This window comes from Strix aluco, chromosome 3 (assembly GCF_031877795.1).
Source record: "Strix aluco isolate bStrAlu1 chromosome 3, bStrAlu1.hap1, whole genome shotgun sequence".
Lineage (NCBI taxonomy): Eukaryota > Metazoa > Chordata > Aves > Strigiformes > Strigidae > Strix > Strix aluco.
The window spans coordinates 85,618,688-85,642,879 of NC_133933.1; the positions used below are offsets into that span (position 1 = coordinate 85,618,688).

The 24,192-nt window shown below is 39.1% G+C and overlaps 1 protein-coding gene across 4 annotated transcripts in view; it reads right to left on the reverse strand.

Moving 5' to 3' along the window:
• Nucleotides 1-24,192, reverse strand: part of GRIK2 (glutamate ionotropic receptor kainate type subunit 2) — a 445,391-nt gene that overhangs the window by 416,411 nt on the left and 4,788 nt on the right. For 3 of the 4 annotated variants that reach the window (XM_074819452.1, XM_074819454.1, XM_074819457.1), the window contains exon 2: nt 23,147-23,551. In XM_074819452.1, the coding sequence (XP_074675553.1) occupies nt 23,147-23,261 (115 nt within the window). In that variant the 5' untranslated portion in view covers nt 23,262-23,551. Of the gene's footprint in view, nt 1-23,146; nt 23,774-24,192 lie in introns of those variants that run through there. The other variant, XM_074819453.1, reaches the window with a different exon arrangement.

The following is a 24,192-nucleotide window of genomic DNA, read 5'->3' on the forward strand; positions in this document are numbered from 1 at the left end:
CATTCTCAAGTAACCAGACTTAAGCCTCCTTGCAGAATTGCTTTGTTTCACAGTTCATCTAGCCATTTTGGGTACACTTTTCTAAGACAAGCCTGTAAACATAAAGGATCATCCTAGATTCACAAAAGCCTTGAACTTGGGTAAAAATCAAATATAAGGTTTTCAGATTCTATTTACCTTAAGAAACATTATGCCATTGTGTTATAAAGCCATAATTGTTTTAGGAATAGTATGTGCTATTCTGTACATACACTTCCAGGGAAGGTTTATGCATAAACATGATTGTAGGACTAAATTATGGAAACATACCAATGGCCACTTGTATTAAAGGTCCAGAAAAAGAAATAGATAATTCAAAATTATCATCTCAAAACTTTTTGCTCTAATAAATTGGATAAACGATTTTGAATTGTATGCTATTTTTTTTCATAGGCCAGACCACCTGTGAAAGAGATTTAACAGCAAAGGTGGTTTTCAAAGCCCTGTGAAGTTACCCAGCCATTAGTGAGACCAGAGAAGCTTGTAAGTGGGTAGATCTGGTCACTTTAGAAGCAAGCAGAAATACAAATTACACCATATTTAAGAAATGTAAAATCTTCATCTTTAAATATGCTGTTACAGAGTCCCATATACATACTTAAGAGTCACTGCAAAGTGTTGCCACTTCCCATGGATTCCTATGAATAGGAATAAGTGCTTAACACCCTTAAAAATCAGGTCATATTATGAAATCTTTCCTACTGCTTGATCAGATGCAAAGCATTCTTATTGACATCTCTGGAACTGCACAAAAGATTAACTGGTCTATGGTGTGGCCTTTAGAGAGCCTTGATTTATATAGGGAAAATCTAGTCAAAATTTAGGATTCCAGGAGAGAATTATATTGTGTGACAGGAGAGTAACTCAAAGTCCCTTTATAAAATAACTAAAATGTTCTGGGTCAAATTCTGGATCAAGATTACTGGACAAATATATACTGGATATAAATGTTGTCACTTTATCCAGTGACATTTAATCTCTAAGAGTATCTTAAACTTTATATAAAATATATATGTACAAACATGTGTAATATATATACAAATGCTTAATACACTTGTGATTTGATTAGTTACAAAATAATCCGAGATACAAAATACTGGCTGTGTTTTTTTCCTTTAAAAATTTAGATACTCTCAATTATTGCAGAAAGGGAATAACATAAACAGCAATAAATACTGAGACTTCAGATTAACCAGCAAATCCATATCCCAACTTGACATTAACATTTCCTGACTCTTTAATATAAGGTGAGCAATTAGACCTTCAACACTTAGTTCCTTAACAGACGTAAGCTTTTCCATTTACTGCTCTTTATCTAGCTATAAAATCCCCTGTGAGAAGACTGCCTGCCTTTGAGGTTATTTCAGCAACAGAACGTGCAAAAATATGAGGGAAAAATTATTTCCTAGCAGTCAGAGATTCAACAGGCAAAGTCTGAGAGGAGAAAAACTTTTGATAACAAAGCAGTGGTAAAAGCAACTACAGTCATATATACAGTTTTCCTCATCCAAACACCACGTTGTTGACAAAGAACAAGGAAGGATTAAATATTAACTTCTATGTGTTCTGTCTTCTCAGAATAACAGTAAGATGGTCTATGGTCCTCAGCATGTCTACACCCCCAAGTGCATGATCAAGCATAAACAGCACGTGTAGAAAATGCATTCATTGTTCTTGGGTTACTACATCAGGATCTATCATGTTAAAACACCTTAGGATAATGGGTTCAATTACAATGAGGTAACGTCATCTCTGTCTAAACCAATTCTGGTGGGATGTGGTGGAATGGCTCCTACGACTGGAGTGTTGGAATGGAAAGGACACAGGCTCTTCAGGAAGGACAGGTAGGGGAGATGAGGAGTAGGTGTCACCCTCTATGTCAATGACCAGCTGGAGCGTATGGAGCTCTGCCTGGGGATGAATGAGAAGCTGTCCAAGAGCTTACGGGTCAGGATTAAAGGGAAGGCAGAGACAGGAGATGTTATGCTGGGGGTCTGCTACAGGCCACTGGACCAGGAAGACCAAGCAGATGAGATCCTCTATAGACAGATAGGAGTGGCCTCACATTCACAAGCCCTGGTATTCATGGGGGACTTCAACCACCCCGATATCTGTTGGAGGGACAACACAGCAGGGTATAATCCAGGAGGTTCCTGGAATGCGTTGATGATAACTTCCTTCTCCAAGTGATAAAGGAGCCAATGAGAAGAGGTCCTTATGCCAGACTTTGTTCTCACCAACAAGGAGGGGCTACTGAAGGGTGTGAAGGTCAAGGGCAGCCTTGGCTGCAGTGATCATGAAATGGTGGAGTTCAAGATCCTTATGGCAGGGAGAAGAGCATGCAGCAGGCTTGCTACCCTGGATTTCAGGAGAGTAGACTTTGGCCTCTTCAGGGATCTGCTTGGGTTAAAGCCCTGGAGGGAAGAGGGGCCCAAGAAAGCTGGTTAATGTTCAAGGATCACCTCCTCCAAACTCAGGAGCTGACAAAGAGAAAGTTAGGTAAGAATGCCAGGAGGCCTGCCTGGGTGAACAAGGAGGTCCTGGATAAGCTCAAACATAAAAGGGAAGCCTACAGAGGGTGGAAGCAAGGACAGGTACCCTGAAAGAATACAGAGAAGCTGTCCAAGAAGCAGGGATCAGCTTAGGAAGGCCAAAGCCCTGATAGAATTAAATCTGGCCAGGGATGTCAAGGGCAACAAGAAAAGCTTCTATAGGTACATCAGTGATAAAAGGAAGACTAGGAAAAATGTGGGCCTTCTCTGGAAGGAAATGGGAGAATTGGTTACCTGGGATCTGGAGAAGGCTGAGGTACTCAAGACTTTTTTACCTCAGTCTTCACCAGTAAGGTCTCCAGCCTCACCACCCAAGATGCAGAAGGCAAATGTGAGGACCAGGAGAATGAAGAACTACCCACTGTAGGAGCAGATCAGGTTTGAGAACATCTAAGGAACGTGAAGGTGCTCAAGTCCATGGGACCTGACGAGATGTATATGAGGGTCCTGAGGGAGCTGGCGGATGAAGTGGCTAAGCCACTATCCATCATATCTGAGAAGCTGTGGCAGTCCGACGAAGTTCCCGCTGACTGGAAAAGGGGAAACATAACCCTCAATTTTAAAAAGGGAAAAAAAAGAGACCTAGGGAACTACAAGCCAGTCAGTCTCACCTCTGTGCCCAGCAAGATCATGGAGCAGATCCCCCTGGAAACTATGCTAAGGCACATGGAAAATAAGAAGGTGATTAGTGACAGCCAACATCACTTCACTAAGGACTATTTGTGCCTGACAAATTTGACGGCCTTCTACAATGGAGTTGCAACGCTGGTGGATAAGGGAAGAGCAACTGATGTCATCTACCTGGACTTGGGCAAAGCATTTGACACTGTCCCACATGACATCCTTGTCTCTAAATTGGAGACACATGGATTTGATGGATGGATCACTCAGTAGATAAGGAATTGGCTGGATGTTTGCACTGAAAGAGTTGCAGTCAGCGGCTCAATGTCCAAGTGGAGACCAGTGACAAGTGGTGATCCCCAGGGGTCAGTATTGGGTCTGGTGTTGTTTAACATCTTTGTCAGTGACATGGACAGTGGAATTGGGTGAACCCTCAGCAAGTTTGGCGATGACATCAAGCTGTATGATGCAGTCAACACACTGGAGGGAAGGGATGCCATCCAGAGGGACCTTGACAGGCTGGAGCAGTGGGCCCATGCAAGCCTCATGAAGTTCAGCAAGGCCAAGTGCAATGTCCTGCACATGGGTTGAGGGAATCCTAAGCACAAATACAGGCTGGGCAATGAGTGGGCTGAGAGCAGCCCTGCAGAGAAGGACTTGGGAGTACTAGTGGACAGAAAACCAACTGTGAGCCAGCAGTGCATGCCCACAGCCCAGAAAGCCTTATCCTGGGCTGCATCAAGAGAAGTGTGGCCATCAGGTCGAGGGAGGTGATTCTCTCCCTCTGCTCCACTCTCGTGAGACCCCACCTGGAGTCTTGTGTTCAGCTCTGGGACACCCAACATAAGAAGGACATGAACCTGCTTGAGCATGTCCAGAGGAGGGCCATGAGGATGATCAGAGGGCTGGAGCAATTTCCTTATGAGAACAAGCTGAGAGTTGGGGTTGTTCAGCCAGAAGAAGAGAAGGCTCTGGGGAGACCTTATAGCAGCCTTCCAGTACTTAAAGAGGGACTACAGGAAAGATGGGGAGGGACTCTATCAGGGACTGTAGTGACAGGACAAGGGATAATGGTTTTAAACTGAAAGAGGGTAGATTTAGATGAGATATAAGGAAGAAATTCTTTACTGTTGAGTGTGGAGAGACACAGGAACAGGTTGCCCAGAGAAGTTGTGGGTGCCCCCTCCCTGGAAGTGTTCAAGGCCAGGTTGGATGAGGCTTTGAGCAACGTGATCTAGTGGAAGGTGTCCCTGCCCATGGCAGGGGGGTTGGAACTAGATGATCTTTAAGGTCCCTTCCAACCTAAACCATTCTACGATTCTATGAGTTTAAAGAAAAACAAACAAACAAGCAAACAAACAAAACACAAAAGAAAAACAATCCAAAAAATGGAAAAAATAAAAAACCACAAACCCAACAAAATTAGCGCTCTCATTTGGGTGGAGCGGTCCTTGTACCAAATCCCTGTGTGAACTCAGAATGTGGTCCCGTTCTTCTTACCTCTACACAAAGATGGAAAATATTTCTTTCACTTTAGCTTCACTACAATAACACAGACATAAAAACACTACCTCTCTTATTTCAAAGATTAATTCAATTCCCAGTGCTCTAGTCTGTGACACACTCTTATATGGAATTTAAATAGGGAGGAAGTAATCATGAGCCACATGATAAAAGTTAGCTTGCTTGAGGCATGGTAGTGCTCTACTAAAATCAGGGGATACCTGGTTATAATATGCATTTTTTCACTGATTGAAGGTCTTTTTGTTTTATACATAAAATGATGGTGTAACAAACATTGACTTGATTTACAGGAAACTTATTTCTATTATGATTCCAGATATTAAAAAAACAACTTAAAATGCATTCTAAAATGGCAAATTACTATTTAAAGTTTTCATTGTGAGAATTTTGACTTCTAGGATCACAAATTCAAATAACAGTCCTACAGGTTTTTATAACAACAAAGTCTAATGAAGTGATAAAGTAATGGATATAATTTATCAGTGAAAAATACACAGTGTTACCCAGTTTCTCTGAAATATATTTATAAATGCATTGAATTACTTTTCAAAATATTCAAAGTGTAACCTTTCATTCCATTATAGATCATTAATTTGAAAGAGGAAGCAAAGGGGGAAAAAAGTAGGTGGGAATAGAGCCAAGATAGTTTATGACCACTTCAGGAAAAAAAAGTAACTGAATCTAGAAGCATCATTCCAGATTATCTGTTGCAACTTTTTTCTTACCAATCATCCTCCTATTAAGTATAAAGAATCCTATTAAAATGATTTGTTTAAAAATAGAAGTTTTCCTAGGAACCAAAACCATTTTTACATATTTATATTATTTCAAAATAAAATAAGGAACTGGTAATAAGAAATTATTAGATTATGTGATACTACTTTTCCATATCTGTTTCATGGCAGGATCAAGGATTTTAATAATTTACCATATCTGAAGGGTTGATGGACAATGCTCTAGCCAGTGATTTCTGCATTTTAGACAGCTCATCTGCCACATCTCAAATGATGCACAATTTCATCACCGAATTACACATTTTTGGTTTTGCTAGAACTTTGTAATGTAGGTCTGAAATTTCTGTCTCATAATTTTAAATTTGCTGAAACATTATTAATATGGATTAGGTATACAAGCTAGTCTGTAGGATTTACTAAAACTAGTGCTAAAGACCTTTGGCCCTCACATGTGGTGTTCTTACACAACAACTCCGGAACAACTATTCTTGAATAGCTCCATACATGCACAAAAGAATGCCTAATTCTACCTGACTATACTTTTTAGGACATCCTTCTTCCACATCAACAATATTCCCATAAGGGGTCATTAGCAACTGTTAATATGTTAATAATTTACCATACTACTTGACCTGAAGTACCTTTCAAATATTCCCTTAGAGACTAAGAAAACTCTGCAAAAACATTTCTGAACACTTAGAGTTAACAAAAATGAAGGTTACAGTTCTATCATATTCAGAGACAGTGTAATTTATGGTTTCCTGATAATGACAAGTTATTACTCCTATAAGTGTAAGAATTAAAGATTATTTGTGCAGACACTGAGGAAAAAGTTCTTGTAACCAGATTGCAAAAAGAAAGCAACAATTTTTAGTTTTATCAGAAAACAGACACCTCATTAATATTGACAGATCCTTCAGAATGTTGACTCAAAACCAAGCTCACAGAATTTCACTTAATAAAGGAAATATTATTATTTGACTATGGATTAAAAAATAAACAAACAAAACCAAAACAACAACAACAACAACAACAACAACAACAACAACAACAACAACAATAACAAAACACTAATTCTAAGCTTACCCAAATTTGAAAGCTAAAAGTTTCAACATTACAAAATCCAAATGTAAGGTCATTAAACAAAAACTAAACCAGCTATTACACAGACTTTATTTTATAAAAATTGGTTTTATATACAGGCAAAAAATGTTATTTGTTTGTTTGTCTTTTTGACCAGATCTAAAAGGAAGTATTGTGCATACTAATATGTGCACACTAATTGGCAGGGGGAAAGGACAATACGTATCTATTATTTCCATAAGTAAAAACAGCACTTGGAACTTTTTTCTATTTTCTGTGTGGTTTGTTTTTTTTTTTCTTATCTATTGTTTCATATGTAAACTTATGATCTCTCATGACTACTGTTAAAATGAGACTATAATATTTTTTGCAAAATACATGCAGGGATTTTATATTAGTACTGTTAGAAATTGAACACTGGTTTTTTATTAAACAGGAGTGGGGTGGATTTAAGAATGTTTAGGAAAGTAACACAAAAGTGAAACACCCAGTTCTGAAACAACCTTTCCAGTTGTAATCCAACAAGATACATCTGTAAAAGGTAACATAAAATCCAACTGTAGCACATGATTTACCAGCATTCTTTCTAAAAAACTAAAAAAAACCCAACATTTTTCAGCAGTTATCAGCATCCTAAAAAAATAAATGCTCCTAACTGTTTTTAGATTCCTGAGAACCACTGTTTGTCATTCAGGTATGGTACTCACTTAAGTCTGTGGTCTTTTTAAGTTAATGTTTTATTTTAACATAATTGCAATTTCTCTCTTGTGTATTTGTCTGGTCATTGCCAACATTTATCTTTTTTTTGGCGTAGTATCCAGTCATACAGGCAAGCTCGTGGGAGACCCATTTCAAGAACAGCTTAATCAAACAGATAATACAAGATTCTTAAGTAGGTCTTCTTGAGATTTGTTTGTAATGAACCATTTCATAACTGAGTCATTAGCTTCACATACAGCTATACTTGTAGTTCTTTTTATTTTGTCCAAAGGAAATATTTCTAGAAATCTGGCACATGAAGAATCTTGGTATATGGACAAAAACTCTTAAAATTCTTTGCATATCTAATGCTTAAAGTACACAAACATAGTGTCCTTAATAAGGCATCAACATCTTCACTACATTTTCCGTGAAGATACTGAAAGATGAAATCATACTGCTTTATTTTGTGGAACCAGTGAGCCAATTGTCCTTCTGGGCTTTGGACTCTCAACAGCCACTGGGCAGCCATAGGATTATTTTGAGTAATAAACTTTCTGCCATAAAGGTAATGATGAAAGTGATCTATTGATCTAACAATGGCCAACAGTTCTTTTCTTGTGACACAGCAATGTTTCTCAGCAGCAGAGGATGATTATAGCATGAAACTATGCTCTCTAGTTTCTGTGCTTTTAAAATAGTACTTTTCCAGTCTCTAAATCATTAGTATCAGTTTCCAGAAGGAAAGAAATTTTTTATTTATTAAAAAAAAAAAAAAAAAGTTACTCTTACCTCCAAGTTTCCTGGAAACATTTTCATGTTTTTACCTGGCTGAACACCTTCTTTTTTTGAGAGAAGTAATACAAGAAACTGACAAGTTGGATACAAGCTTGTGTAATTAGAAATACCATCATTCACACCTCTTCATTTCAATAAGCCATACCTTCCCCACTGCTGGCACAAACCTCAGATAAATGAAATTGTCAGACTCTGTTTAGTATTTTACCTGGAGATCTCCAATGATAACTTAAAGTTGTTAAAGCAACTCTTTATTCTGCATAAATGTTGAAATAACATTTAACAAAACTGTGATGTTTTCCTAGAGGTGCTGTATTTCAAAAAAGAAGATATGTTGGCTACTACCCTCACCAACATTCTCATTGGCATCTTCCTGCAAAAAGAAAAATGAACTTTGTTTCCATGACCCTAATCCAGAACTACATTTCCACAACATTCTCCACTGAAAGGCTGAGTGCCCATCTTTGACTGAGTACAGCTTTATTGAGTGTTTATTTTCCCTTGTTCCATTTCTATTACATATTTTTCCTTGCCATATACCATGTTATTTACATCATATTTAACTTTTATTTTTAAATTCTCTTTTCCTCTACAGTATCTAAAGGTTTTCCATTATTTCATCCATATATGAAGGCTGTGTTATCTGTTTCTTAAACTTCATTATCTTAATCTCCAGTAACACTACAGTAGCGCACTGACATAACTTTCTATATACTCTGACTATGCATGTTATAGAGAACATAACACAAGAATGGCCATAAAGTAACATTGTATCCAACACAGTCTAATAGTCAAAACTAAGGGAAAGGAAAACAAGGGAAACATGGAATAATTATTACTCTGATTTCTCCCTCTTTCCACATTTACTTACTTAGGGACTCACAGAGCCAGATAGTAGCAATAATGTCCAGTGGAGACATTTCTTCCTTAAATGTATGTAATTGCTGAGGGTGTGGAAATCAGAACCCTCCTTGGCAATGAATTACATCATTTTCTTTGTTATTGTTACTTCCTTTCATTGTTTTAAACAACCTACCTGAAAACATACCAATTACAATATTCTTTTATAAAACAAGTGAATAACCATTTGTTAGTCTCCTTTGTCTTTCATTATTTTCTAGATTTCTAGAAGGAGTATCTTCAAATAACAATAAATTTATATTTTTATCAGTTTCTTTCCTAAGAATGTGTTGTATTAAAAGAAGGTGATGCTTAAACTCACTCTAAAAGAGACCTCTATCAACTGTCATTTGCATTTTGAAATTCTCAATAAAATTTCTTGTTATGAAAGATGGTATTATACCTACATTTATTCTGATAAAGAAAAAGGTAGAACACATGTCTTGAATCACATTAGCCCAGTTCAGGGAAAAAGCTGCTGATAACATCATGTGAAGTTCTAGTTATGCCTGAAGCCCATTACTTCAAACATTTGCAGCACATTAAGACATTTTTTTAAATGGAACTTAAGTCCATTTGAAAAGTTTCCTCTCACTTGCTGTTTGTATGACTGACTACAATGTTTGCATAAGACAAAAAAAAAAGTAAAATGTTTGGTTGAAAGAAAGATTATTCAAAAAAAAAAAGATAATGTATAATGCATGCACGATAAGGCTATTTTAAAAAAATAAACTAGCACTTTTTATAGAAGTTGTTTAAATATCAGTCCTATTTCTGAAAATACCTTAGTGTTCAAAAACTCTTGCCTGTGATGTAAATCAACCTAAATGAGTTTCTCAAAAATCTGAAATTCTGTTGAAAGGTAACTAATTTCCAAAGAATATAAAAAAAAAAAAAAATTAAGAGAACTAGTTATAAAACATGAGCTACAGATATTTTAAAGAGCAGAAGCACTGTAATCCTCTGCAATTCCAGCTCATTATCATAGCAAATATAAGATATTGCACTTAGGATAGGGCATTTCAGAACTCATAAGGCATCTGAAAATCTGAAAATCTCAGTATACTCATGTGTTTTGCCAACCCTGGTAGAAAATCCTTTTGTATAACAGCACAATAATCTTCACCAACTGCAAAATATTCCACTAACACCTAGACTAGCGCCTTCCATTTTTCCTCTGAATTTGCTTAGCACAAACATCTCAACTACCTTTAGGGTGACACCAAAGCTGATGTTTTCTGGTTTTCAGTGGTTTTATTTTCTGCCAAAGTACACAAAATGAGCTTTCATGGATTTCTTCAGCTTCAGAGCTAAATCAACTCTAAAATATAATAATATAATATTTAGTCACTTCATCATCTTCTTGGTTTTTAAAACTGTGGTTCAACAGGACAATTCATGGAAGTAAAATCTCTTCTGACTTTCCACCTGTTAACCATATTTGTGAAGTTATCCATGTGGGTAAGCTTTTGTGGAAATTGTGCCTAATCACATATGGAAGTAGCAAAGACTTTTCTGTCTCCTCAGGAGTTCCCCTAATTGCTCAACAAAGAACTACACTCTGATCCTCAGCATATCACGGCTCCTTACAATGGAGTTTTGTTGCAGTGTTGTAGTTTTAGGCTACCCAGCTAAGAAGAAATTAAATTGTAGCAGAAATTGACTTTAATATGATCTACTGATTTACGGTACTGTTAGTCGCACCCAGTAATATTGGCATAATTATGTCCTCTTAAAACAGTAGTGAAAGTAAGTTGCTATGTACTCACACAGAGGCAGATCCTCTCTCTAAATGAAGATTTCCCTTACACTAACAATTTGCTCCACAGCAAATTGAGTTGACATGTTAACAAGTACCATTTCCACGTTCTTAGCAGCTGGGGGAGGGGGGCGGGTGTTGAATGCATAAAAGCACGTATATATCCATAGCCTCATTCACAGAATTTAGCTTTTCTTTCTTAGGGTAGCAAATTCTGAAATGTTCTCTTCTTTTTCTGTCATGAATATGCTTGACTTTGTGTCACTTTTGCTGAATTTCATAACTCTTTCTTGAAAATTTTTTGTTTTCATGACCACTGGAAAAATATTCATGAAGATCACACTATGTGAGAAAAAATTCTGCCACCTTCACAGCTCTTTGCTATCCCATGCTCACACTACTTGTCAGGAAGCAGATGGATAGTCCTTATGAGTCCTTCCATCAAAGACCCCTGATGCACCCTCAGGCAATTCTCCTGGTTTATGTTAAAGGCAACTCCAGCAAAGGAGACTTGCTCCCACTTTTTCATTTGGGGTTTTTTTTCTATTTTTGCTTTTGGGCCACCACAGAAGGAAAAATGTATGTGCAAACATTCACACGGGGCTGTAGTTATAAGACTATTGCTGCCTAGTTCCTTTGTTCAAGTCACAAAGATACTGTGTCACTCCGAAATGACTGCCAAAAAAAATAATAAAGGGACTTATCATCAAATGTCCAATAATCTGTTGTTAATAGGATAGTGAAAACATTGCTGTTGCCTTTTGTAAGTATATAACCAGAGTGAAGCAGATGACAAAGAGCTTTAAATTCTCTGTCCTTATAACCATCAGATGGGTTCTGATGAGTAAGAAACCAGTACATAATACAAACCCAAAGTAGAAAGGATTTTTTTTTTAATGGTCTATGGTAACAGGGGGAAAAAATGCTTCCAAAAACATGTGTTGTTAACTTTCTTACAAACTAGAAAAAAACAGTCAGGAGAGTAAAGGAAATCAATGTGAACAGAGCTCTTGTGCCCACAAAACAGTTAGGCACTACAGTTTTATCCAACTGAAGCATCTTCCCATGAATGAAAAAAGTGGAAAATGCTCTGAAAAAACAGCCCACACTGTTTATATAAGAATATGGTATAGCCTTACCTTAAGTTCCAACAAATGCAATGTTTAATGAATGTTAATTATCACAGAATGATACAATTGCAATAGATAAATTTGGAATCTCCAATGTCTAGACACAAAAGGTCACAAATGGGTAACACTGAACATATTGTGACTAGCCAATGTTGATTTGATATTTAAATGTGATTTTTCATTGTTTAGATAGGTTTGAAAAGACATTAGGAAATCTGATTTGATGCATTTTTGGACACATTTTTCTTAGCCATATCACAGTCACACAGTAAGTTTCTGCAGGCATATTGAATGTCATGAATGATAGAGTCTGCCGAGATCTGAAGAGATAAACCCTAATAACAGTCATATTTTATAGTCTTTCCTTCTCAAGGACATCCAGACAAATACATATAGCAGTACTGAAAGGAAGTCACATGTATCTTTCACAAATTTCTATTTTCTTCCCTCAGCTGCTTACAGATGAGGCATGCACAGGGCTTACCACTTGCTGACCCCATGCATGTTTCCCTCAAGGCTAAGAAAAGATCAAATCTGGGCGTAAATAGATTACTTACCTATGTTTCTGTTCTTTATGTAAACATTATACTCAATATCCAATAACAAGCAAAGGTATTTAACTGATCAAATTCTTAGCTTACAAAAATAAAGCTATACTTTTTTTTGGTATTATTGGATCATTTTGACAAGTATCATCTTTATGTTTGGTTTTGACTGAACAGAAACTAAAATCTTACTATTTCCACAGTTGTATATAGCCTTTGTAGGTAAGCAGTGCTTTTTTTTTTTTTCATTAGCCCCTCTCAGTTCCTTTCTGTGTTGTTTGTTCATCACTGATGGCCTTTAATTCATCTGCATTATTATTTTCAAACCACCTCTATTCTGCCTATCAACTTCTTTTTTTTTTTACCTTCAAAAAACTGAAGGTAATAGTGTAGTCAGGGATATCTGGGAGCACATCTAAGTAGCTCACTGTCTAAAATAGACCAGCATCTCAAGGTATGAAGGTGAGCACCAAAAAACTGTTAGCCAAAAAAAAAAAAAAAAAAAAATCACACTGCTCTGAAAATGGACTGACTCAAAAGCATAGTTGTTAAAAATCAGCAAGACACACTCCCTCAGTACTTAATATACCTTTCTTTAAAGGGAAGAATTCCACATTTGCCATCAAATTAGCTATGACCAGTCACTGGCCTTATGTTTCCATTTTTCACAGTAATCTTTTAAAATACTAGCTTCGGGGAGTGAAATATCAAAAGTTTATTGCTATATGGGCTAAAAAGAAGCATATATGGGTGCCACATAACACCAGAAACACTAGCTTTTTCAAAGCAAGAATATGTAAATACTTTTTTAAATGCATGATTATTAACTGGAAAAGGTAACTGGTGTAGGATCTTCTTTCAGCTTGAATAAAAAAAGATTTTCTTAGGAAGCCATGAAAACTGTAAACAATGTTGAACAGTAAAAATCAGATAAGCAATAATATTACAAATTAGATTCCTTAAGGTTCAGTCCTGATATTGCTCCTTGTTAAGCAGCACTATATGAAGCAAGAATAATGAATTTTAATGTAATACTCAAATCCATGCTGATAATTTCTTAAAGGTTCTGTATGATGTTTTTATACAAATTTCAGTTATTGAAATGCACAAAATGTAAACATACATGTTCCTGTTAACAAATATAAAACCAAAAATTACTAGGATGAAACATTTTAAAATATAATTAATTCCCCTGATTTAGAGTACTCTATATGATTTTAATTTCCCTAATGTACTTTTTTACCTAGTTCCTCAATGAATAAGTAACATGGAATTTGTTTTAAAGATTTCCTGCCTTGTAGGATAAATGTTGCAGAAAAACAATGAAGTTACTGCGTTAGAAAATACTTTCCTCTTACAGAATATACAGTCTTCATGGTCTTTACTCTTATTTACATATACTTCTGCACAATGTTTCTGACTGTGTTGCAGCGTTTGATCAGTGAAACAAGTTGTATTATTACTACTGAAGTATCTTTAACCAATGAGTATATCCTTTCCAACTTAAAAACAAAAAAAAAGTTGAAATTAATCTCTTTCATGTTGAATTTGTTTTATAGTACATTGCTAAATATTGTTAATGTCAGTAAGTGAATGACAAATTTACGTGTAAAAAAGTGTAGTGCAATTTTTAAAGATATTTGGGGAAAAAATTTCAAGGAAAGACAGATTCTGGAATGAATTCCTTAGCTAATATAAACCAGCACAGATGTCTTGACTGGAAGAGCACTGTGTTATTCAATGTCGTTATGGTCCTAATCATTCACCTTAGGAAGAATATTCTATCACCAACTCATCCAAGCAATGACTATACCTAGGATAAACAGATAAATTTCCATGGACTTTATCATAATTACTTAGTTTTAGCATTAGAAAGAACTAAAACATTCTTTTTCTAAACAGTGTCTTACAGTTTACAGCTCTGACTCTTATTTCATTTTGTACTAACATAAGCCACCAACCTGAACGGAATGTTAGAGGAGGATCAGACATAAAGTATACTACAAGTTATCTTATTTCAATATTTGATTCAAAATTGTAGTTGTGAATAACTACATATAAGAAACTTCATGAAGTACACACAGATTTCCTATCATTTGTGGTGTAAAAATAAAAACAGACTAACATAAATCAACTTAGCACTAAACTATCAAGGACTGTGACTGTATTTCTCTGACAATCTAGGTAGTTGGTATTGACTGACAATCGAGCACTGACTCTGGAAATATAGGTAAGAATAGAAGATTTGATTGGTCTCCAAGTAAAATAACTGCTTTCTTCAAGGTTTTACAATGTGAACTGTTGAGGCAAGACTTTAAATATTTGCTTACATGCTTTAAAAAAAATAAAAAAAGGAGAAAGTCATAAATTTGACCGTTGCGTGCTACAAGACTCAGATTTTCTTGTAAATGTTTCATGCTTACTAGTGTAACTATTTTTATTATGGACTATTTAGTAAGTCTTAACTGTGCAACTTTTAAATAACAGCATAAATATGAACTGATTGATACAGCTGATATATGTTTAGCTCCTGAGCCGATTAAAATAGGTGGTATATATTTAGCTCCTGGAGGAGGACAAAAGCCCAAATGGATGGCAAGTTCAATTATAAAGTAATCCTTAATAAATTTACCCAGATTATTACCTAATAAGTGTGTATATGCACATGAATGAACATTTTAATAAAAGTGTTTTAAATTCAGTATCAGTTACCTTGTGGCAAAAGCACTTTAAAGTAATAGCTATTTTTATATTCAGAGAAATGCAACACTTAATTTGAAATATTTTACTAGAGATATAGAAAGAGCTAAATGTGAAGATGGCATGCTTTTCCAAAGCTGAAGTAGTTCTGCATCTTTTGAAGCAAGCTTGATAAACTTTACTCAATAAACTTCTGTACAGTAGGCAATCAGTGAAATACATATGTTCACAAACAAGTCCTTATTTACAGGACTGATTATTATTACTTATTGTGAAAACAAGCACCACTCATTTGCTGGTGACTTTTTAGCAGAATGAGTGAGCAGTTTCTGTTACAGCAGTTTTTGTATTTTAATATCAGGAACAAGCTGTTGAGCCATTAGCATATTTATCTTTCCCTTGTAAATTCCTACCTGAGAAAATGAGTTCAGTATGTGGTAATAAACCTCAAAACCTGAGGAGAAAACAGAAATCCCTACTCAGTCCACTTCCACCTCCTCCGTATTGCTGATGTCATGAAAGGCACAGTTCATCTAGCCTAACTTTTGCCGTGTAAGAGTCATCCAGACTAAGCCAACCTTGTCTAATCCTTCTGCTTCCTTCACTCTCCAAATACTGCAGAGGAGACCTAAGACTTGGCTTGGACTAGAAGTTGAGTTTTTAGACAGAGATGACACCTTTCAGATTTTTTAATTTTTCATGCATTTTCCCAGAAAGTTAGAAAATGCTTTCCAAAAAGGACCAGAAAAATAACATTCAAACATAAATTCCTCTTTTGGAGAAGTAACAATTTTCCATTTCAGCTATTAAAAAAATTAAGGAAAAAGAGGAAGTGAGGAAAGGAATCAAATGATTCATGGTACAAAAGTTAAAAAAAATCATTGTTCTTTCAAAATTATTTTGCCTGCCCATAAAACAACATTACTTTTTCTATTCATCTGTAAAAATACAGCATGGATCATTTAGTACTTTAAAATTTAGCTACACACATTGAAATCGGATAATTTATATAATTAGGAAACATCAGAGGCACCAAGTAAAATATTATGATAGAAAAAAAGAAGTGGAAAAAGCCATCATACACTGAACTAAAAAACTTGTCAAGTCTCCTGAACAACAGTTCCTGACAGCATAGTAAGTAAGCTCTCCCTGGACTGTTCTTCTGTCAGTGTTACAGAGCCTAATACAAGAATTAGTGACTCTAACAATCAGGGGGTTTTTATGCTGAAATATTGACAGACACTTTCAACATTCCTAGTTCAACTGACTTTTAAATCCCAGTAACCATTTTCTTGAAAAAGTTAGTTTTTAAAGAGTTTAGGAATGGAAATACAAATATAATAAAATAGACATTCCGCTAATGTGAATTAATGTATTTCCCCAGATATAAAGACCCATAAATGAATTAACCTTCTGATGATAAACATTGTTATCTAAGCACTACAGTGTAGCTGTGCTTTAAACTACCCCTACCGTAGACATCAGTCACAATACTAGCAGAGAATCTGTCCTTCTATACTCCAGGCAGAAACACCTAGAAATGGAAACACTTTAAAAATAAATTATCTAAAAATGTGTATTTCATTTGAAAGATGTATCAAACAAAGCTACCAAACACATTCCTAAATGAGTTACTGTATTTCAATAGCATTTTGGAAAGACTACATAAGAATAATGTTCAAGGAAATCTGAATGCAGGCTGATTCAAATCACTTGTAAATTTTGATCCAAGTGTGTCTTTGCACAAAATTGTAAAAAGAGCAGTCTTGAGCAGTCTTGAGCAGTCTTGAGTCGTGGGTCACTTCTAATTTTTGCCAGAAAAGAGGAGAAAAAGCTCTGTGGTTTTAATTAGTTAAAAATTACTTTTTAATTAAATTAAAAACACGTTTTTTGAGCTTCTGTTTAGTGTTTTACGTAGTATTACAATACCATCTAGTTTATCCAGAGCTGGCAGAGCTCCAGTAATTGGAATAATGATCATTACATGTTTGGTCTGTGCTCTGCATTACTGAAAGCTTTGGCTGTTTAAAGTGAAGGCACTATATAAACCTAAGACAATTATTACTGTATAATAAAGGAGGCAAAAGACTCGGGGGAGGGAAAGCACAAAATTATAAGTATTAATTTGACAGTGGTCTTTGATTCTCCGTATTCCAATTCAGATGTGACAGCATAATGACATTATGTTATCATATTGTTTAATCTAATCTTCCAACATACATTGCAGCATAGCATTATAAAAAGCTTATTTGGGAAACATTAATTTGCCTTGCAGATTGAGGAGTATAGAAATAAGGCACCTTCTAGTTTCTCCTTTGCATTATTGACAGAACTTCTAGTAATTGTTCCTCTGAACGAGATTAAAGAGGATGAAGGTTAAAACTCAGAAACAGACAATGTAAATAATAATAAGTAGGGGGGGAAAGATCTGCTATTATTTGCAATGACCATAAAGTATTTGGTTTGGGTTTTTTTCTAAATCGAGGGGATTTTCTCTTGTGAAAAAAAAAAAAATCTAATATTTGAGTTGAGAAAAATCTCTTTTTCTCTGGTTTCTTATCTCCGGTGACAGAAACAATTTCATTCAGCAACCACATTTAAATGGGAGGTATTACTGGAACTTTGCATCACTTCAAAAGACAAGCACCAGTCAGTAGGAAGCGAGTTATACTTCTCAGCATCCAATCTATTGGACAATTGTGTGCAAATCATTTTAGAAGGCTATTGGTGTTCCAAACACTGGGTGAAAGGATCTGGGGATATTCCAGAAAGCCCACACGGATGAAAGCTTTCTTAACCTACATTAAATCTTGATAATGCAATAATGAGTCTTTTAAAAGGATAATTCTAATTCCCCTATCTAGTGCAATAAAGACTGTATACAGCTAATCTGCTTTGCCCTTTCAATTAAACTCGTCCAAGATGTTCTATGTAGTCAGCACCCTGAATGAGGCATTAAAATTCTCGTTCTGTAGGAGTTGTGTGCAGTGCACCGTTGTTTCTAAATTCCATTAAATCCAAACGGTCTTTATCGCCCCATGACCACTGTGACTTCAATCAGCCAATTTAATTACCTTACAAAATTGTCAGCAGAGGCAGCAAAGAAAAACAGGAAGGGCTGTGACGTTATCAAATTGAAATCTTCCTCTGTGCTATTTAATCTAGACCAGTCAATAACAATGCTTCTCACCTCCTTGCTGCCTTCCCGAGGCTCTTAACCTTACTCTTCTTTCAAAGATTTCTGTTGTTGTTTATAAGACTGATTTTGAACTCCTCTCTGTAAGGATATTAACACATATTGAAAGCTTCTTGTCCTTGGCAGTAAATTTTCATTGGCTCTAAATACTGGAATTACCAAGCCATGGACCTCTGAGGGCTGCCACAACAAGTGTTTATTTTCCAGATTTTCATGGCATTCTTGATCTGAAGGCAGACTGCTTTCCCCACTAAAACCAGATATGTACATTTTTCTCATTTCTCTCTTGAATACAGGCAGAAAGGTTACCTCCTTCCACTAAAAGCGTGCCAGTGCAAAATGCAAAGGAAAGAAAGTGCACATCCAGGAAAGCTAATGCAGGTCCAGTCTAGGAAAACTCTACATGATTACCCACCAGGTATTTTTCACTTGAGCTCTTGCCTCGTACCCTTTTGCACAGAGCTAACTCTCACTGTTGTTCCATGACTTTGTTGGTTTTGAGTGCTACTATGTTAAAATGATCACCTGAATCCCAGAAACGTGTGGTTTGATACCCGCTGGCAACTGCACAACTAGTGGACTCAATGAGCCGGCCTGTTCTCTGGTTTTGCCACGCTCGATCTCGTAAAAACAATTATATGGAGATAAACTCAATCTGTTTGAGCCAAAGGAGTTCAGCTAAGAAGCATGTCAGATGAAACCCGTGCTAAATTTTCACGGAAGAAGACTCCAGTGTATAGTCATTCCCCTCTCCGGGTTCCCACAGTGGAGTGGAGAAATTAAGTTGTTTTTTCTTCAGTCCCAAAGATTACACGATCATATACAGCTTCGTTTTGCTATTATTATTGTTTTATGGAAGGCAACGGGAAAGTGCTAGGCTTTTTTTTCTTTAGGGGGAGGGGGGGGGGGGAAAGTCAGTATTAGGAAATGTTTCCAGTAAGAGTTTAAACCTCTCCCTTCGTTCCTTGAAAAGCGTTCCCATCTCTCTTTTGGCTTTCTTTTGTTTTTAAGATGGAAGAAGATACCCTTCCCACCCCCCGCTTCCCTTATAGTTCACTGTAACTCACAACGTTCAGTTGCCTTCCTCATCTGCTTGAAGTCAGGCAACTCCAAAAAGTCGAGACTACAGACGTGGGCCTCTGTTTTTCTTTACTCTTCTTTTTGTATGTGCTGAAGAAAATAAAATCTCTCACAAAGTGGGGAAACACTTATTAGGCTAGTGGGACCTCTGCGGTGGAGGTCTTTAGTCTTTCACGAATAATGAGTTACCTGAGAGAGAATGAGAAAAAGCAATGGCCAAACCGCTTTCACTTTCCAGCCACTGGTCCCTCTTCACATCTTTGCTGTAGGAAAGATGAATTGCTCGCAGCAGCAGAGACAAGGCCCGAAACGGGCAATTTCAATAATAGAAGGGTATTTTAGAGTGCTCCAGACTTCAAAGAGCTGGCATTCATGCCCCGTGTGGGAATAAATAAGAAAAGAGGGGTTTTAAACAGCCTTGGGCAAGGGAAGGGGTGCATTTCTGGAAACAACAGGTGAGCAGTTACTGATGGTTAACAGTTCTTAATGGCTTGTTAATTCAGCCTGAAGGGGTAAAGTGACTCCAGAGAGGTAAAGGCAGAAGCGAGGGGGCCTACGGAAAGGCTGGGGGGAGCCGGGGCCGGGGCCGGGGAGGCGGCTGGGCTGGTGGTCCGCCGAGCTACCGGGTGTTTCTGGGGAGCTCTTGCCCCAGGGCTGCTCTTACACAGGAACAGTGAATCGGAAAGCCACGAGACGTGGTCCCCGATAACGGAACGGATCTGCCCGCAGTCACACATTTTGGCTTTTGTACGGTGCCAAGTGATAAGGAAAAGATTTCCATCACACTTAGCACAGAGGAGAGACAAATACTAGGCTGCTGCTTTTCTCCCTCGTCAAGCTGGGACCCGTCCTTTTATCCGTAGCAATGGTTTAGGGCTGTTCCCGTTCGAAACCCTCGAGCGCCGCGGGCACAAGCCTCACCCTCAGCCTGTCCTGGGCTTGCTTAGGGGAAGCGGTTCAGAAAGGGCCAGGGAGGCAGCTTGGACGCACCCCCCAGGAAGAAGCGAGGTGTCATTTAGGAAGGGCGCCTGGTGTGATGCCCAAAGACCACGTTGCCCTACTCCAGCAGCAGCAGACGGGCGTCCAGATGCCCGAGTGAGTGCCGCTGGGGAGGGAATTGTGCCTTCGCACCAGCCTCTCCCCCTGCTGCTCCATAAGGCGCGGGTAAAAATACCCCCCCACACCACCACCCCCCCCCCGCGTTTGACAGATAACCCAGGCGGCTCGACTTGCCTGTGTGGTTGCTGAAAGGTAGCTTGAGAGCGAGAAAAAGAGAGAGAAAGGACATGCTGGCTAGTCCCAACAATGAGAGGAGCCGTGGGAAGGACAATGCGAATCCATGGTGGTTAATTTGCACAGGAGGAATGAGGGGGCTGGAGCTCTGGCAGGCTTCGAGCTCTCCCCTGTTGCCATAGCGCTGCTGGCTGAGGAAGAAGAGCGGGGGCTGGCAGGCTGCCTTCTGGAGGGAATCTCCTCAGCTCCCCCTTCTCCTCGGGAAGGACTCTACGGGAAGGCACCGGCATCCCGTCCTCCTGGTCGCAAGGACATCCCGAAAGGACAGATAGCACGAGAAGCCGGAGGGGGCGGAAGGGATTCCCCTCTCAGAAATAACCAAAGCTTTTCCACAGCTCCTTCCCTCCTCCCCGCCATGCCCCACGCAGTGGCAGCGATGTCAGCCTCCGGGGAAAGCGCGGGAGTTCTCTTGCGGTCAGGGACAGACTCACTCCACACCTGGACTAGACTAAATCCAGACTCCCTGAAACAGAGATGTGCAACAGGCCCGGCTGAGCAGGGCAAAAGTCTTCCTCGCTTCCTCTTACGTCTAACATTTTCCATACCAAACTAAACTAAACAACCGCTCCCTACCTACTTCTAAGCCTCAGAGATGGGTTGGCGACCATTCTTTTGAAAGACAAGAAAAAACATGCGGTGATTCAGAAGTGGACTCATACTTCGTTGCTACAAACAATGGAGTGAGCACAACCCGTTAACTGACTGTGTGACCGGGGGGGCAGCTGGGGAGGGCAGTTAGCCTGGGAAAACGCATGCGTGACCCTGTCACTGGGCGCCGGAGTCCCGCTGCACCCCCCGTCGGTCTCGGCATTATTTATTATTCCAATCGGTACCAAAACGCTGCTCTCCAGGGATGTCTCTATAGGTACACTGGACTAACAATTCAGAGAGAATGTTAATCTAAAGGAGGAAAGATCACCTTTTGCTAATGGTATGGTCAGGAAGATGTTTGTTTACATAGCTACCCTTGAAAGTAATTCAGACTCCCAGAGACGGACCCTCGGCAGCGGTTATGAATCCCGGTTCGTGGAAGGACAGACAGCCGGACAGTGCCAATTCCAGACAGCCCCAGCACTAATTTCACGGCCATGATTATGGATCAAACTGAACTCAAAAGAAACCCCGCAATGATATACCGACCCGTTTAGCCATGTCCAAAGAAACAAGCATTCCTGAAGACGGTTGCTAAGAGCAACGTGCCTTAAGCACCACCTTTAGACCAGATGGAAGCAGAAAATAAGTACTACTAGGAATTCAGCACACGAGATCGGTAACAGCCTGGTGACTTTTTGATCATTACCCACCTTCCCCTCCACGTAAAAGTGTGTGCGGGGGGCGGAATTTAAACAGAATTAGATACAAACCAAGGCACTGCTCCCAGGCGAAGACAAGAGCTCTCAGTGCCCCACAGAAACGGATGGAGCGGCTGCCACAGCTTGTCGCGGCCAGCGCGAGTGCGGGAGATCCGCGCTCCCTCCCTCCCTCCCTCCCTCCGGTCACGCTGTCGGAAGGCGAGGAGGACGGGGGAGGACTTCGGACCTGTCCCCTCCGCCGCTCCCCGCCGCGACTGGCCCCGGAGGACTGGTCGGGGCCGCGCAGCCCCCCTCGGACCTGCGGTTAACTTTCGTCTCCCTCCTGCCCTTCCCTACTTCTGTAGGGAATGCAGCGGCTGAAATTTCTCCCTCACTTGCTCGTACACAGGGACAGACGCGCGCGTACACAGGCAGAGCTGTTAAGGCTCGTTTCGCGGTCCAGCTGGGTAAAACAGAGTAAAACAGCTCTACTTTCCTTGAAATTTCATTCTGATCTATTACTTTTCTCTTTTTTTTTCTCTCTTTTTTCTTTTTTTTTTCTTTTTTTTTTTTTTTGCGGGGGGGGGGGGGAGCTCACAACTTTCCTCCCATCGAAAAGCTGTGGGTTTGAAACATATCGCAAAGGCTCTTTCACGACCACCGCTCAAGATATAAATCATCTCTAACCCTAAACGCCACTGAAGTGGTGAAGTGGCAAGCCACTCGGCAGACGCTCCAAGGGAAATCAAAGGTCTCAAATCTCAGCGTCGCGCCCACACGGGATCGGCTCGGGCGGACCAGAGACAGGCGGCCGAAACTTAACAACTAGTTGACAGATTTTTAAATGATCAAGCACCGCATTAGCCATGCTTTTCACTACTATGGAAACAGAAAAGGTACATTACGAGGAAGCCACGCAAGCTGCTCAGAGTCTTAGGCAAACGCGTTTGCCAGTCATTTTTCTCTCTATTGTTATTATAATTATCATCATCATCGTGCCGTTACTACGGCTACAATGAGCTGCAGCGGCAGAAAAAACACACAGCAATTCATCCCTCCGGATGCAAAATAAAGAGGGACTTCGGCGCCTGACTCTGGTAGCACGTCCCAGCTCTCCCCCTGCACCCCCTTCTGAGTCAGTCCTACGCATATCGCATTCAGGCTTAAACCCACAATGAAAAAAAGTGTCGGGAAATCTTACCAAATCTTAGTACATGTGTGGTTCCTTGAGAATATCCAATCCACAGTAAGCAAAGAAGGAGTCTAATGGTGCATCTGAAGACTGAATTAGTTACAATAGGGGAAATAATCTTCATGATGTTTCTATGCACACAAGCGCTGCCTTACTTCCCCCTTCTAAGCCGTCAGGTTTCCCGGTAGGGTGAGAATGAGGATACGTAAACTGATGGCCCTCAGACACGATCACGGCATGGTCACAGAGAGAGGAGAGAGTCTACGCTTCCCAAACCCATTAGCAATCCCTGCATGTTCTTCATTCACTGCGCCAAGGAGCAACCTTCAACTGCAAGGAATGGTGGGACATCCATGTTAGTCGGGGGAGAATCCTTGAGAAATCCAAACACTCACAGTGTCCAGCCGAGTAAACCTGGGAGGCAACAAAGGAGGAAAATCAATAGGTAATCCAGCTCGAGAAATCGCTGAAGTATCGCCACATAGCGAGAGTCAATGAGCACCAGCCGTTTCAGTGGCGAAGCTTTTGCCGTGCTCCCATTCTACTGCACTGCTGCACAGCTTCTGACGCGAAGCCAAGATTAAGTGAGAGAAATTGAGATAGCTCTTCTCTTCTTAAGGCTGCCTGCCAGGCAGCCTTCCCCACTTCTATTATGCAACCGATCTGATCGCCTAGCGTTGTCGGAGGAAAAAACAGCTCGGTTTTATTTACATGCTTCTAATTGTTATTAGTATTTCAGTTGTTCTGAACAATAGCTATAAGGGTCTGTAGCGGGGAGGGGGAGGGGGCTATAGGGGAGAAGAGAATCGGTTGTGTAAAAATCAATTCATGCATTTAAATAGCTGACTGCCTGGGTCGAAATCGCTTAGCTTTAGAGTTGTGAAAGAGAAAGCTGACAATAAAGTCATACGGGTCATCAGAGTAATGTTTAGGCTAAAAAAAAAAAAAAAAAAAAAAAGAAAGAAAAGAAAAAGAAGGATCAGGATACTTGCATTCACTAACTGTTACTCAAGCTAATGAATGAAATAGGGTAAAGGCAATAGCTTGAATACTGA